Raw genomic sequence first — 15,955 nt, forward strand, 5'->3', positions numbered from 1 at the left:
ACGTGCCAAGATGGCGGCCGCACCGCTGCACCGGGAGGAGAGGAGGGGCGGGAATGCGAGAAGGGTGGGATGTACCATCCCCACCTCGGGGGAGCGAGTAGGAACACAGTAAGAGGAAAAGGAAGTTCAGCCTGGAATACCAAGGAACGCCCCCTCGCTCCACCCAGGCGTGGATCTGCCCACTCCCCTGGGCCTAGGCGCGTTCCACCCGCGGGGCACGCCCCTTCCCCCAGGGCCAATGAGAAAAGCAGGCCGGGATCCCTGAGTTTTATGAATGGGTCTCACACCCACCCACCAGCCGACAAGCCTCCTCCCCCCGCCAAAGGGTCGAATTAGAGGCGGCTAGCACCTTAAGACACCTCTCCTACAGAAGAGCATTATAACGGTCTTATTCTCTGGCTCACTTCATAAAATCTTGGAGTAAACTGCCCACGCTTTATTACATAATCTCGGATGAAAGATCTCCATATATCGGTACAAATTACCGGTCAACATTGTTCTGGAGGAATTTAGTAAATTCAGTACTCTGCACAGAAATAGCATAGTTGCTCTTTAAACAGTTACAAAAATAAATGTAGCATTTATTACTGAGTAATAAAATAAAAGCAATTAACCCTAAAATAGGGAAGTAGGATGAATAACAGGTGAATGGTACATTCTCTCTGTGGGGAAAGGCTGGGTTTTAAGTATTACAGTGGCTGCATCATATCTGCTCAAAACATGACTCCTCCCAGCCCGTCTAGTCAGGGGTGCCTAGAAGTTCCATGGTCTTCTGGTGAAAAAGGAGTAAAAACAGGAGATGGGTCCCTTGAAGATTGGGTTTTTTAATATCTGACTGAAAAGTAGTAGCAAACAACTTTTGAAATCCTAAAATTGTAATAGGGCTACTATATGATAAAAGGGAAGCCATGAAATAAACAGCTGCTACTTGAGCTAGGGAGCAATTGGCAATTCGGCCTTGCCTAGGTCCTATAATCATTTGACATTATCACTATAGAGACTTAAGCAGTGATGTGTGAAAGGACAGACACCCTAGATCCTAAACTAGCCAGATTCAGAGAGAAAAAAGGACTGCCTTACTGTATCACTCACTAATAAGGTTCAGTGTGGTTCCATTATATAGTAAAGTTACTTACCAAACAAGAGCTCCTCACAAAGTTAAAATCTTTTAAACATGTAAAACTTATACTTTTGCACATATACATACTACACTTTTACAGTTCAAAAGACAGACCAAAGAGTTGAGTTTAACAGTTAATTCAGGGTTTTGTTGTTGCTGTTTCGGATGGTTTTTCTTTCCAGATTGTTCTTCACTTTTCCCTAACCTGACATCAGTCTCACGTTATCTACTGAATCAAATAAATCTTCATTTACCCCAGTAAGCACAAGCTATCTGGGTGACTCTGGAGAGCAAGGTTTCTGAAAGTCTAGTCTATACTGAGGTCGTGGAATTGGTCTGGTTATAGGTAGATCTGATAAGCCTCACAACCACAGGAAGCAGAGCAAGACTGGATCTCACATCAAGATGGTCACCCATTCAAAAATCAGTCCAAACCTATTCTACACCCAGCAAAAGCTCCTGAGGGACTGATGGATCCCAAAAAGCACATCACACAGGTTCCCAAGGGAAGTGAGCTGTGTCAGGAATCGATGGAGGCAGGTCACTTTGAACAGTGGTGGTTTGACATCATTTGAACTCTTATAAAGAGAAATTTTAAGGGATCCGCTGCCTCCCTGGAAAACCAGCAGCAAGAGAGGATGACTTTCATCTTTTCATAAAGTTCTTCTCCAAAGCTACTGAGGTTCTCTGTAGAGAGTAGATATTGCGCTTCACCCGGTCCTCCAGGGAGGAAGTAGATGCACTCTCTAGCTTCATTCGACTAGGAACAAAAGATATGTGTAAGTCAAAAACATTTGTTTTCAACTGGTCCATTATCTGACAGAATTCAGAGAACCAGGTTGTTAGCCTTAAAGCAGCTATAAAACCACAGCAATTTTACACCTGCAAAGAGAACTTCCAAGTCATTCCATCTGGATCGAATTTTTTTTTTTTTAAAGCATCCAAAGGGGAATTTTACCTGTTTTAGAAGTCAAAGCTTTTGGAAAAATGCTCCCTGAGACATAAATTCTTATTTAAAAGATTTTAATAATTTAATGAGTTTTAATGATTTGCTGGTGGTTATGTGCCGTGGAGTCAGTTCTGACTCATAGCGACCCTGTATAGGGTTTACGAGGCTGTAAATCTTTACAGGAGCAGAAAGCCTCATCTTTCTCTCGTGAACTGCTCATAGTTTTGAACTGCTGACCTTGAGGTTAGCAACCCAACTCGTAACCACTATGCTACCAGAGCTCCTTGATTTAGAAAATACCAATTCAAAACATCCCACTATCTGGCCAGAAGCTAGGAATACTGCTGAGAAGGCTGAGCTCAGTGCTGATCTGCCCAGAGAAATACCCAGAACACAAAAGAACCAGCTGCCAAACCAAGAACCTGAGATCATCCCCGTGAGAGTCCCTGGGGTAGAGGAAGACGTACTCACTGGATAAACTTTCCATCTCGGGAATCTAGTTTCTCCAGCCTCTGCTCCCGCTCTTCATCCTTCACGTGCCTCTTGAGAATGTTCAGCCTCTCTTCCTCCCGCCATTTGGCATTCTCCATCATCTCTTGCCGTTTTCGCTCTAGTTCCTCTGCTGAGAGTTTTCTGTTGAACACAAAACCATACTATCGAATCTTCTCTCCCAGAAAAAAAAAAAAGGAAAACAAAAGCAAACCCAGAAACAGGCTGGGAGTAAAGAAATCAGGTAGAACTCTAGGCTCTCCAGTTACTGCTCTCTTTCCAAGGAAGTGCCCAGCCCAGGGTCAAGCCCAGCAGAAGCTTCCTTCCTTCCTAACCTAATGGTCAAGGGGTTTCATCCAAATTTCAAACTTTTATTGAAGGATTTCATATACTCACTCTGTAACCTCTGAAACATTTGATATGAAATAAATGGAGAACTAATCAAGAGCCTAAATCTATAACGATTCTATCCCAACTACTTACAAAACAGAGGACTAACTTATCCTTGTGTCTGCTAATATCCACCATCCACCAATTCTTAGAAATTCATGAACACAGTTCATGAGCTAGAAGCCAGAATGCCTAAGACTTCAACTTAACCTCAAAAAATAAAAGGTAGATCTTCCCTATCACTCATTTAAAGTTAGAGAGCAAGAAAAAGAGGTGAGGAAGCAGCTCAATCACTAACAATGTCAGGCATCCAAATCCATCAATTTTCAAATGGCTGTGATGTACAGATTCCTTCTTGAAAAGGAAAAATAATGACCACAGCCACATAAAGGACTGGAAACCCTGTTTTTAGAAACAAATTTAAGATACTACTAAAAGCTGGCATCTAATTATCCATAGAGAAATTACTACATTCCCTTTCAAAAAATAAAAAGTATAAAACCATAGAGAGAACAGGAGAGAAGAAAACACTGGAAGAGCAATGTTAAAAAAAAATTGTTAGAAGATGGACATGGATGAAAGAGTGTTGGCTCCTTTAACAGATTAGAGAAAACTGGATCCTAACGGCTCATATTGAGAAGGAGCCAAGTGGATTCATACTGAAAATGCAAGATAGGTTCAGAGACAGTAGGAACTGAGTACCACGTAGGGTAGAATGGTGGTGAGATAAAAGGCTGAAGACAAAGGAACTAGTTAAAAGTATAACTATATATCAGGAGGGACCAGCCCCTGAAGGACATGCTTGGTAAAGCAGAAGGTCAGTGAAAGAGAGGGCCACCCCCAACAAGATGGATTAGCAAAACTGAACCTTGTAAAACTAATGGATGGTAGTGGGCTATTCCCAGTGCTCAAAGTTGTCTTCTGAAAAATCAAACAGATCAGAAGTGTTGGATGAATAAAATCTTTATTGTAAAATTAAAAAAAAAAAGTATAACTATATAGGCGTAATTAAGACAACACTAGGTCCTCATGCCCAACATGGGGAACCAGATGACTACTCTCCCTGATGTCTACAAACAACAGATGGAGAAATCGAATCAGACAGATCAAAGGATGCAAAAGATTCAGGCACTGCAGAAAGAGCTAGCTGGGTCACCAGACAACAGAGAGGTTTTGAAAAAGACCAAATGTTCAACACTGAGCCTCAAGTCCCCACTGGGATCTGTACTGCTCCCAAATGCCAACAACTAGACTTACAGCCCATGGTCAAGTAACCAGATGATTTTTCTCTGAAAAAAGTAACTGGTCCCAGAAAGCAGAACCCCAAATACTGACACCTGAATGTCCCTCAGCTAAAAGGCTGGCTCTTACCCAACCACTCACCACTACAGAAGCATTCGTACAATGTGAGCAGCAGTTTTTCCTTTTCCTTGGTGACCTTTTTTTTAAATTTTAATAACTCCTTCTAAGCTCTTGGTAACCACGAATCTACTTTTGTCTCAATGTATTCATCTAGTATAGATGTTGTTAGGTGCTGACTCATAGCAACCCTATACAGGGGTTTCAATGCTGTAAATATTTAAGGAAACAAAAACTCTTTCTCCCCACCACCACCCCCAGAGTGGCTGGTGAGTGTGAACTGCTGACCTTATGCTTCCCCCACAGCAGCACTCGCACTCCCAACCCTAGTACAGATACGATGTTCACAAGCCTCATTCATGTGGTGGCTTCCAGACCAAGGGAATGCTGCTTTCTCTACAATGGTTTTATACTATTTGGCTCTTAAAATAGAAAACAGAATCTGAAGAAGCACAGTCTGTAATGACCAACGGCCTTAAACAAAAATATAAAAACATAGACACATTTATCAGCATCCCTGAGGGTAGCATGAATTACAACACAGCTGAAGAACCGATCCCAAGCCACCAATAGAAGATATAATAAAAGATTAAATTATGTTCATTGTACTCTGTCTGAAAAGGCAGGGAAACATCTTGGAAATTACCAATCAGAATACTTAAAATAAACCTTTTAAAAAAGTTTCTGTTCCCTGAAAATTCAGGGAATTAAGACAATTAAGGGTTGAAAGGGACCATAGGGGTCCACCAATAAAAAAGATGAACAAAAAAGACATCAGTGGTTCTCCACATTGGTTGCATACTGGAATCACTGAGAGGCTTTAAAAAAATACTGAGGCAACCTCCAGAAAATTCTGACAAAATCGGGTGGCATTGTAGGATAAGCACAAGAAAATGCTAACCACAAAGTCGGAGGTTCAAATGCACCAGCCACTCTTCAAATCCCCTATACAGGGTCAGTATGAGTTGGAACTGACTCCATGGCACTTAACAACAACAGCCACCAGGTAAGCTGGGCTTTTTTTTTTTTTTTTTTTAAGTGCCACAGGTGGTCTATATATCCCCCACGGGGGAGTAAAAGGAAGCTCACAAAAGTTGTCCACTTTATCCAAATTTCTACAAAGAGCAATCAAGACCCTCAGAAACAGCCTTCATGAGCATAATGAACTCTCCTCAGGTCTCCATCAGACCCTCTCCCCAGACAAGCACAAAGTCAGCCTTAGGCTGTCTACCATTAAGGAAAGCACCTATTTTTCTTACAGCTGATGCCCCAAGTGGGAGGGTGCTGTTGCTACATTGTGGGGATCACAATCAACATCATGAAAAACAAATGTGTATGAATTATTGAATGGAAACCAATTTGCTCTGTAAACTTTCACTCAAATCACAATAAAAAGTTTTCTTAGGAAAGAAAAAAAAAAGAAACATTCTCTTAAGAAAAACTTCTCTGGAAATCTCTATGAGAATTAACATGTTCACTTCATCAATTTTTAAGTCAAAACTATTTTGTCCTTACAGTGTGCCTGGCACAGCTGGAACCAGACCGTTACGGAGTTGACAAGATGAATAAAAAAGTTGGTTGGGCAAAAAAGGTGATCAAGATTATTCATTTGTCCTGGTTTGAGCAGCATCTAGGCCCAGGCCTGCAGAGTCTGAAGTTAATCTACTGGGCTCCTGACTTACCTGGTGTATCCGGGCGCGTGCCTCCTCTGGTAGACCTCTTTTTTAGGTGATGGGGTCTTAGTTCGGCCTCTCTCTCTCCTGTTTACCTTAGAGTTGTGCCTGTAATGGACACAGAGAGCAAAGGGGCGAAAAGCCTTCTTCAGTAAGAGGGCTTATACTACACTACTCATTGGAATAAACATGATTTGATATTAAACTGACCCCAGAGATTTCACTAACATAGTCTACTAAAACCTAGAAAACTGAAACCTGTGTAAGGTGGAAACCTGTTAGTGAAGAAAAATCCAAATATTTTTCAGTAATAGCAACAGAAGACCCTGTTAAAGGCAGAAAACTTGAGAGACCCAGAAAAGCAAGGCAGTCGCATTGAGTTCTGTTTTCACTGTGTTGTTGCTGTTGTTGTTGTTAAGTGCTGTCGAGTCAATTACGACTCACAGCAATCCTGTATAGGGGTTCTGAGGTGTGGCTGGTGAGTTTGAACCATTGACCTTGCAGTACAAATTGACCTTGCAGTCCAGTTTATTATCCAACAGTGCCGCACCAGGACTCCAGTTTCATTGTTTATACCTACAAAAATATGGTTCTAGGAATCTGATATTTAAATTAGTTTTTAAAAAATGATGTAAAGGAAATAACAAAGCTAAGACATTTGGAAAAGTCAGTGAAATGCCTGCTGTGACCAGGATCCCACATCCACAGGTTATTTCCCAGGAAGTTCCCACACTCACGGTTTGCTGGGCCTTGGGGACTGAGACCTCCTGTCCCGTGACCCTGCTTCCCTGGGGCTCTTTTTGCTGCCATGTCTGGGGGGTGAGTGGGAGGCACTTCTGGACCTGGAATGGTTCTTCAACCCATGAGCTCCCTTTGGCTCGACCATCAAAGGACCCTGCAGCCTCTGGCTGTGGTTGGAGTCCCTGACCTGTAACATTAAGGACAGGAAGGAAAATTATTCAAAAAAGTAAAGAAAACCTATTCATAAGGAAGTCTAGCAGATCAGGTCTAGCAAAACGACAAGGAAACGAACGAGCACTCATAATTACTGAGTTACCACCAAGAACCATACCGACCGAGTTAGCTCCAGAACCCCGAATATGATATACCCACTCAGCCACCTAAACTGACTGCCGTGCTTGGCTCTTCACTGCACCCTACCGCTGAGCAAGAAACAGAGGAGTGGAGGACAGCACCGAGGGTTAAGAATATAGAGGAGTCATTAACCTGTCCCCTTAAATGTGTGTACCTTATGTCCATGATTAATTAACAGAGGGATGGGAGCCCAAACACCCGCTTGGAGGTTTAGCCTCTCTGCTCAGAGGGCCCTCAGCCACAATGAGAGGCTCAGGGAAAAGGAATGGGCCTTTTTTTCAGGAGCCCCAGCCCTGTCATCCATGTGACATTTGATTGGTAGCTAAAAATGCCCATATCCAAAAAGGCTGTCAAGCTGACAGGCTCTATAGCCACTCCTTTTGGAAAGTCCACATCCCTACCTGTAAGCCATAACCAGCAGCTGCAGCTTTGGACAAAACGGGGGAGGAACTAGCCGTCTTCTTTTGAGATCTAAGACATGAAAACACACACAAACACACACTCATTGAAAAAGAAACTACACAAAGATCCAGTGTAAAGCTCTTGTGCTGAAAAATGCTTCCTGCTTCAAATATCACTTCTCCTCTCTGGATACGGTCCCTTCCTCCAGTGATTACTCGGGAGTGCTTTTCTCTACTTGGACCGTCTTTGCTGGAAGAAGCATTGGCACAGTCATGTTTTTCCTGTGAAAAACCGTGGGCCTAGCGTCTCAGTCCCAACTCCTGAATACATTCTCCCTTCCTCTTGTGCTGCTATTCTGGGGCCTAATAGTGAGTCAGCAGCAACGACAATGGCTGCTCCCACAGGGAAGATACACGGGCCTACAAATGCATTAAAAAAAACAAAAAGCCAACATAAAACCCACTTCAGTCCCAGAAGAATCATACCCAGGATGTCTGTCTGACCTATGACCCACAAGGCAAGTATCAGCTCTGCTAGGGGGTCTCCCTCCAGAAGCATGCCACCCACCAACCCACATTTAACACAACTCCACGGAAGTCTAGAGCTACACAGGCCCGTGTCCAAGTGCTCACCCCTGAGGCCCCGGTGCCTGGCAGTTCCCCAGCACAGAACAAGCATTCAGTTAATATCTGTGCAGTGGTGGGCGAGTGCGGCAGTGTGGGAGGCCCTTCTCCACCCGCTCACCTCCCCCGGCTGCGCTCCTCCTCACTGCTGGGCCGCTCGCTGCTGCTGCTCCAGCTTCGGCGTCTATGCTTCTTGTGCTTCTTTCTCTTCTCCTTCTTTTTTTTCTTCTCCTTCTTTTCTAGACTCATTTGCAACTAGAAAATGCCCAGAATATGCTCACATGTAAGGTTCTTATCAAAGGGGAACTAATATAATCTGGCCACATGCCTGTTTATATGCTTCTGGATCAACTTGGGTTCAGGACATTATCAGGGGTTCCCTGCCCATAAAAATGGGAGGCTCTCAACCTTGGTTGTACATCAACCCATCTTAGACTACCCAACAGAAACTAGTTTTTAAACAGTTTCCAGAATCACTGCCAAAGAGTTCTTGTTCTGTATCAGAATACCTCCAACTCCCCCCAAATCAAGACCACTCTTCACATTTTCCTTATCAACTAATCCAAGAGCTAATCTCCTAATATGCCATGTGAAAGCCCTAGAAGCTTCCTATGGGACCCAGGACCCACTGATACTTGAACATACTTGCATCATGCTATCTATACAAGCAGTTACCACATCCCTCTTTTTCTGGAATAATGACAGTACATAAGGTGTTTTCCAACCAATATATAAAAGTGGAATTCAAGCTGAATTAGGATTGTATAAAACCCCAAGGAGATGATCTCCAGCAGTAAGAAAGTGGCTAACCGCCATTCTGTTTACCGTCTTGTAAGGGAAAAGCAGGTGGAGAGAAATTACTGTATTAAGTAGCTGAAAGCTATTCTTGGTGCGTATCTGATGCACTACTTACCAATTCTTTGATTTTCTTCATTTTCACAGGATTATTTAATACCTCTCTTTTCTTCTCTTCCTCCTTCTTCCTAAAGAGAGGTTATGAAAATCATTACTATTTCTTTTGCAAAGGGGTTAAGTCACTGTACCCTTCACAATTCTGCACAGCAATCTTGAGTCCAAATGCACTGCACACAGAGAGGTTCTATATTGAAGTCTGTTTGATGTTTAGGAAGTCAGAAATCATTTACAAATTTGTGTCAAAGATTGAATTTGGAGAGCAGGGACGTCCACATTGGTTCCCGGATGTGCATTTGGCCTGCTTCTAAGCCTCATGCTCAAGGCTTCCCAAATAGTCGGTGTAAATGGGTATCATCTTGTATGTCAATTGCTTGCTGAAAAGCAACAGTTCAAATACTGCCCATCCTGTTGAGCATGATAACCAGCTGATGATATAGAGAGATGATTCCTTTTTTAAATGTCTTACTTTCATATACTGCTCATAATAAACTGGTCAGCCTACCCAGAGAACAATTTGGCAACAATTATCACAGCCTGCATTTACTCTTTGATCCTCCAAATTTATCTCTAATTTACTACTGTTAAAAAATAATCAAGAAAGGTCACTATAACACTGAACATTTGGAAACAAGAGAATTTTGATAAATCATGGTACAGCCATATAATATGGGCGCTGAAAACAATGTTACCCAAGTATAATGACATAGAAAGATGTTCAGAATATTTAATTAGAAAAAAGGAAATTCTAAAGTAATATGCACAGTATGGAGTCCTGGTGTGGCGCTGTGGGTTAATAGCCAGACTGCAAAGTCATTTGAATAGCAAGGTAGGTGGTTCAAGCTCACCAGTCACTCCTTGGGAACCCTATCCAGAGTCGTTATGGGTCAAAATTGACTCGACCGCAACCCTGTATAGGGTTTCCAAGGAACAGTTAGTAGATTTGAACTGCTAACCTTGGGGATAATAGTCCAGTGCTTATTCTGCAACCACACCAGGACTCCTTGCTATACTTTGTTAAATATTAGGCTTTCAAGTAAGTTCTAAAGTTGCTTTTTAAAGGCCTCTGCTGTCAGAGAAAAAGATATCGACAAAGACATTGGTCTAGTCCAGATTTGTTCATTTTCTGTCAACCCTTAAACAAAAATAGGGGGCAGAAGCAAAGTAGACCAACAGCTTCTTAGAGATTTATTATGTATATGTATGTGTGTGTTCAGTGCCATCAGCACAGACCTTGTGGCCTGTTCACCCACTTAACCAGCTTTATACATATACATGGAGTTCTGGTGTAGCGCTGAACGATAAGCACTAGACTGCTAACTGCAAGGTTGGTGGTTCAAACTCACCAGGTGCTCCTCAGAAACCTGTACAGGGTTGCTGTGAGTCAGAACCAACTGGATGACACTGAACACACACATACACACATATACATACCAATTCTCCAAGAAGCTATCGGCCTACTTTGCTTCTGCCCCCTATTTTTGTTTAAGAGCCGACAGTAAATGAACAAATCTGGACTAGGCCAATGCCTTTGCCAATATCTTTCCACATGGCCTAGGTCAATCACCTTGGATGGAGCCTCCTGTTCAACATCAGAAAGCCCAATGGAGACACATCTTTTTGCATGGCAGATACAAGCCCAAGGAAAACCAACTGTAAAGCAGAGAATGAGCAGCCTGAGCATAGTCTCAGAGCATCTCTGTAACAAAGCCCTTGTGCTGTCCCCCATCAGCACCTGATGATGAAGAGTGGGTCTTCCCGGATTTTGCTGGCCATGTCAAGGAGGGAATTGGCACCCGAAGGGGCAAAGATAGAACCTGGGAGGAGTCCAGTCTCAGAAGAACAGCCTGCCTCCTTCTCCTCCATCTTCTCAAAAACATATTTGTCAATGGGACGCCCCAACAAATACTCATCGCGGTTCACCATTCCACCAGGACCCTGGTACATCCAATCCAGTTTTTCTTCTTTTTTCCTGGTTCAAGCCAAAAAGAAAAAAAATACAGTCAAAGAAAACAAACTCCTGAAAACTTAACACACAATAATTGAACAAGACTTGAACAAAACTATAAATATAGCTGGTCAGAGCAGGATTATTCTACTGGCATATTCCTTGGGGAAGCACAGACCCCATGTAAGTTTGCCTGCAGGAATCTTGTTGTTAAGTGCCGTCTAGTCGGTTCCAACTCACAGCTACCCTGTACAGGGTTTCCAGAGAGTGGCTGGTGAGTTTGAACCACTGACCTTGTAGTCAAGAGCTTTATCCCACAGTGCCACACCAGGACTCCTTACAATTTAGTAATAAGAGAATTCTCATACACACAACACAATTCATTTAAAAAAAAAAAAAAAAAAAAAGTGTTCTTCAATCTAGAGCAAGGATCCTTGCCCAGGGTTTCTTAAATCTCTTTCAGAAAGTCTTTATGTGATGCATTCATTTCAAGGAGGATCTAAAGCAGTAAACATATCTGGATCATCTATGACACCAAGGACAATCTCAGTGACCACATACACAGTCATTATTTATTGTCTTGTTGCTTATTGCCACTTGGCACCCATCACACTTAGGTGACAAGAAAAGATCAAAGATAGCCTTGTAAGTAAAGATGCTTTTGAGAGAAAAAAGGGGGGCGGGCAAATTTTTGTCATAACCTCTTGCCAAACAAACATATCCAATGATTCTGAGAGAAAGAAGAGCTGGAAAAATGGAATCCTCACACAATAAACCGCACAGTCACACTAAATTCCTAAGAGCAAGTGGTAAAGGATCCCCTAAGATATTCACATTGAAGCAGTAATGGCATGTCATCAAAACAGTATCAGCCAATCATTGAAGTACATTTTTAAAATTAGTTTTTCAATTTAATTTGTGTATTTTTTTGTTTTAAGGTTATATTAACAACTATAAGAATAAAAAATTTCTTCCTCTTGTGTACTTAGATACTTTTAATAAAAATAATTTAAACCAACACCAGAGGATCATGACCTTTAACTTTTTTTTTCCCTATTAAAGAATCAATTTGATTAAAACTATAAGCTACAGAGAGTCCTGCTGGCACTGTGGGTTAAGCACTGGGCTGCTAACCACAAAGACAGCAGTTCAAACCTACCAGAAAGATGAGGTTGTCTGCTCCTGTAAAAATTTACAGTGTCAGAAACAGTTCTACTCTGTCTTAAGTAGGGTAGCTCTGTGTCAGAATTGACTCAATGGCAGTAGGCTTAGTTTTTGGACAGTCTATTAAAAAAATAAGAAGAAGAAAATAAATACCAACCAATCAGAACCACCACCAAACCCCCACTATCTATAACTAAGAATTGACAATGGCCTTAGTCACCCACCCTTTAGATCTGAACTGAACTCACCCCTGTGGTTCAATTTTCAGTCAAATAGTCTATAAAGGGAACATAACACTAGGCAGATACGCACTTAGAATAATCAACCGTGAGATAAAAAGGGCAACTTTTACTCTAAAGAAAGTTCAGCAGGATTAGGAAAGGAGGAGGAATGGATACAGAAAACACAAGGAGGAAGTGGGTTAAGTGATATTACGAAGACATGAAAACAAAATGTGTATGAACTGTTGAATGGAAAACTGTTTGCTCTGTAAGTTTTCACCCAATTGAACTACAGATTTGGGACTTGGCAGTCTCCACAACTGCACAAGCCATCCTTTGACATTCTAGGGGAGGGGAGGGAAGGGCTGGTGATTGTTATCAAGAGCTACGAAAGGGTATAGCATGTTGGAAAAGTAGGACATTTAGGATATCTTTAATCTCCACTTCATAGGGGCCAACCTTTTGCTAATCTTTCTAATATAAATCATTCATGCAATTGGGAATGAATATTTATGTATTTGTTTGCAAAAAAATATTTATTCAACACCCTTCCTCTGGGTCAGACAGATGATTAAGACCAGAAGGATGGGTTAGAGGCAGCTGAGTTATTTATAGGTTATGAGATAAGAGACAGAGGTGAACAAATCATTAAACAGTATTTCTGAGAGTTGACACATGTTGACATGAAGTGACTTTGGGCTCCCAAAGTAGAACAGTCTGAAGTGTTTGTGGGGCAGATTTGGGTAGCATCAGCATGAAATAAATAAATACAAGTAGAAAAAGGAAGGAGCTCTTCAAGAGACAGTAAAGAGGGAAAAGCATCAAGCTTTGGAGAGCTTTTGCAATGAAGGAAGAAGACGGAAGTTAAGTAAATGAAGGAAAGAAAAAGGATGATATGAAGGGGCAGAAGGACCAGGAACCTGTAGGCAAAGGAGGGAAAAGTTTCAAGGAGAAGGACAATTGTGTTAAACAGAAGAAAGGACATGGCAAATGAAGGCCAACACCTCTGTAAAGTAGTATTAACATGGCTCTATCTAGTCTTAAAACCATGCACCAAACCCATTCCTGTGGAGCTGATTCCAATTCATGGCAACTCCAGGTGCGTCAGTGGAGAACTGGACTCTACAGGGTTTATAAAGGGCAGTGCCAACGGCGAGCTCTTGACTGATAACCTAATGGTTACTAACCACCTAGTGGCACTGTGCAGAAAAGATCTAGAGATCAGCTTCCATAAAGATTACAGGCCAGAAAACTTTATGGAGATGTTAGGGATTGGATTTTGTCCTCCCAAAAATGTGTTGTAAATCCTTACCCCTATATCTATGGCTGTTGTGTTAATGAAGCAGCATTAGTGTAAAGTGTGTCTTAAATCCTTCTCTTTTGAAATATAAAAGAGTAGATTCAGCAAACAACCAAGCAAGCAGAGATGGGGAAAGATAGATGAAAGGAGACAAGGACCTTCCCCCAGAGTGGACACAGAGAGCAAGCCTTCCCCCAGAGATGGTGCCCTGAATTCAGATGTCTAGCCTCCTAAACTGTGAGAAAACAAACTTCTGTTTGTTAAAGTCACTCACTTGTAGAATTTCTGTAATAGCAGCACTACATAACTGAGACAAGAGCAGTTCCATTCTGCTTTAATAACAGAACACATCCTAAAGCTGAGATCCAAGACTGTAAGACTTGACTTCTGGCTCCAGTGTTAAGTGGCTAGCACTTCTGTGCACTTTAGTAACTTCATTTCTGAAATGGAGCCAGTAACTGTTGATTTGTTACTCAATACTCTTGTTACACACACCCTGACATTCTAAGGGAGTCAGCCTGGGGTGGGAATTGCCACTACCCTAATTTATTTATTTTTCAAAGCTCTAAGTCCTGGTGTGGCGCTGTGGGTTAACGCGTCAGACTGCAAAGACAAAGGTCAGTGGTTCAAGTTCACCAGTCGCTCCTTGGAAACCCTATACAGGGTCGCTATGGGTCGGAACCGACTCGATGGCACTTAACAACAACAAGCCTGCTTTGCGCAAAGGCTGAGAAATACTGCTACAGACTGTTGTCTAAGGAACATTATTTCCTAGCATTATCACTAAACAGTAGAGGAGTACTCAGAGTTATAGGACAATATATGTACAAGAAGACTTCAGAAAAGTTCATGGAAAAATTCCATTATCTTTTCACTTCATATTTACATGAACTTTTGAACCCCCCATGTATTAAAGGTTTCTATTTGACTCCCAGTGAGGTGCTGTAGGATCAGCACTGGACTGTGAACCACAAGGTCAGCAGTTCAAACCTACCAACTACTTCTTGGAAACCTTATACATGTTCACTATGAGTAGTAACTGACTCGATGGCACTTAACAGCAACAACATTTTGTCCTAAGAGTATTCTAACAAAGATGTATTATAAACATAGAAAAGACCATCTGAACCACAGTAAATCGTTACACGTAAAGCGCTTTTATTGGTGTTTTACTTGAAACTATTCTATGACACTGTGCAGAGAACTGTGCAAACCAGTCAGATGGGCAATTCCCTGTCATCTTAAGGAAGATCATCTAAATATACCCCAGGAAAAGACAGACAAAACAAGAGAACCTATATGCTTGCTTTTGTGTTTCAATGTTGGAGGCTAAGTGAGAGGGTAAAAATCAAAAGCATCCATAAACAACTACCTTCTTGACCATGAGACCAGAAGAACTGGGTGGTAGCTGGCTGCCCCTACTGAACATTTTGATCAAAGATTCTCTATAGAAGAATCTGGACCAAACGGCGGAAAATTCTACATAATTTCAATTTCTCATAGAACACAGACTTTCTGGGGCCACGGAAGAAGGATGAACCCCTGAAACTACTGCCCTGAGACAGTCATAGACTGTAAGCCAAAAATATCCTTCAGAAAACCAAACAACAGTTTACCTTAACTACTAAAGAATGTTGCCTTTATCGTTATATTCTTTTTTTTCTTTTTAAATGTTTTATTGTGAATTATGTGATAGTTTACATGGGAGAAAATTAGTTTTATATTCATCCTATTGTATATCATTATACTCTTTTGAGAACAATTTATATGGGATTAAATTGACAATAATAACTCAAAAGATTAGATAGGAAATTTAGGAACAGTGAGTTTATTTTAATGAGGGAGGGACAACTCAAAAAAGATGGGGCTGGTGAAAGATGGAGATTCTTGTAGTTCAATAGTGACTAACTGCTATCAGGACTGACTGTAAGGGCTGCAAAAGTAGAGGTAGACGTTTTGTAACAAAAGGAGGGGAGTGGTTAATTTTGCAGTCCATGAGCGGAGGACCCTGGGACCATCAAGGGAAAAGAATGGAGTATGAGACCCTATCCAGAGAAGCAGTAAGGCCAGAGATGGAGGTAGAGATGATGATGTGGAGAGATGGAGCGGCTAGGGGCTCTGGACTCAGGGAGGGAGAGGGGTTGCATTCTGACGGCTTGGGTGCAGGATTGCAGGGTATACCCTTTGGTTGTTTGATGATGCATGGAGGGGATTGTAATCATTGCAATGAAACGAAGTATGATAGGATGAATGTAAAGCTGATGTTCTCCCATGTAAACTATCACTCAATTCAATAAAAACTAAAAAAAA

At 41.7% G+C, this 15,955-nt stretch overlaps 1 protein-coding gene across 1 annotated transcript in view; it reads right to left on the reverse strand.

The window, feature by feature from the left end:
• Positions 1-1,765: 1,765 nt before the first annotated feature.
• Positions 1,766-15,955, reverse strand: part of CWC25 (CWC25 spliceosome-associated protein homolog (S. cerevisiae)) — a 28,778-nt gene continuing 14,588 nt past the window's right edge. The window contains exons 3-10 of the mRNA XM_006832535.1: positions 10,748-10,984; positions 9,014-9,083; positions 8,222-8,355; positions 7,477-7,546; positions 6,718-6,908; positions 5,990-6,088; positions 2,541-2,702; positions 1,766-1,880 (exon numbers count right to left, since the gene is read on the reverse strand). Of these exons, the coding sequence (XP_006832598.1) occupies positions 1,766-1,880; positions 2,541-2,702; positions 5,990-6,088; positions 6,718-6,908; positions 7,477-7,546; positions 8,222-8,355; positions 9,014-9,083; positions 10,748-10,984 (1,078 nt within the window). The remainder of the gene's footprint in view (positions 1,881-2,540; positions 2,703-5,989; positions 6,089-6,717; positions 6,909-7,476; positions 7,547-8,221; positions 8,356-9,013; positions 9,084-10,747; positions 10,985-15,955) is intronic.

This window comes from Chrysochloris asiatica, unplaced genomic scaffold (genome assembly GCF_000296735.1).
Source record: "Chrysochloris asiatica unplaced genomic scaffold, ChrAsi1.0 scaffold00007, whole genome shotgun sequence".
Taxonomy (NCBI): domain Eukaryota; kingdom Metazoa; phylum Chordata; class Mammalia; order Afrosoricida; family Chrysochloridae; genus Chrysochloris; species Chrysochloris asiatica.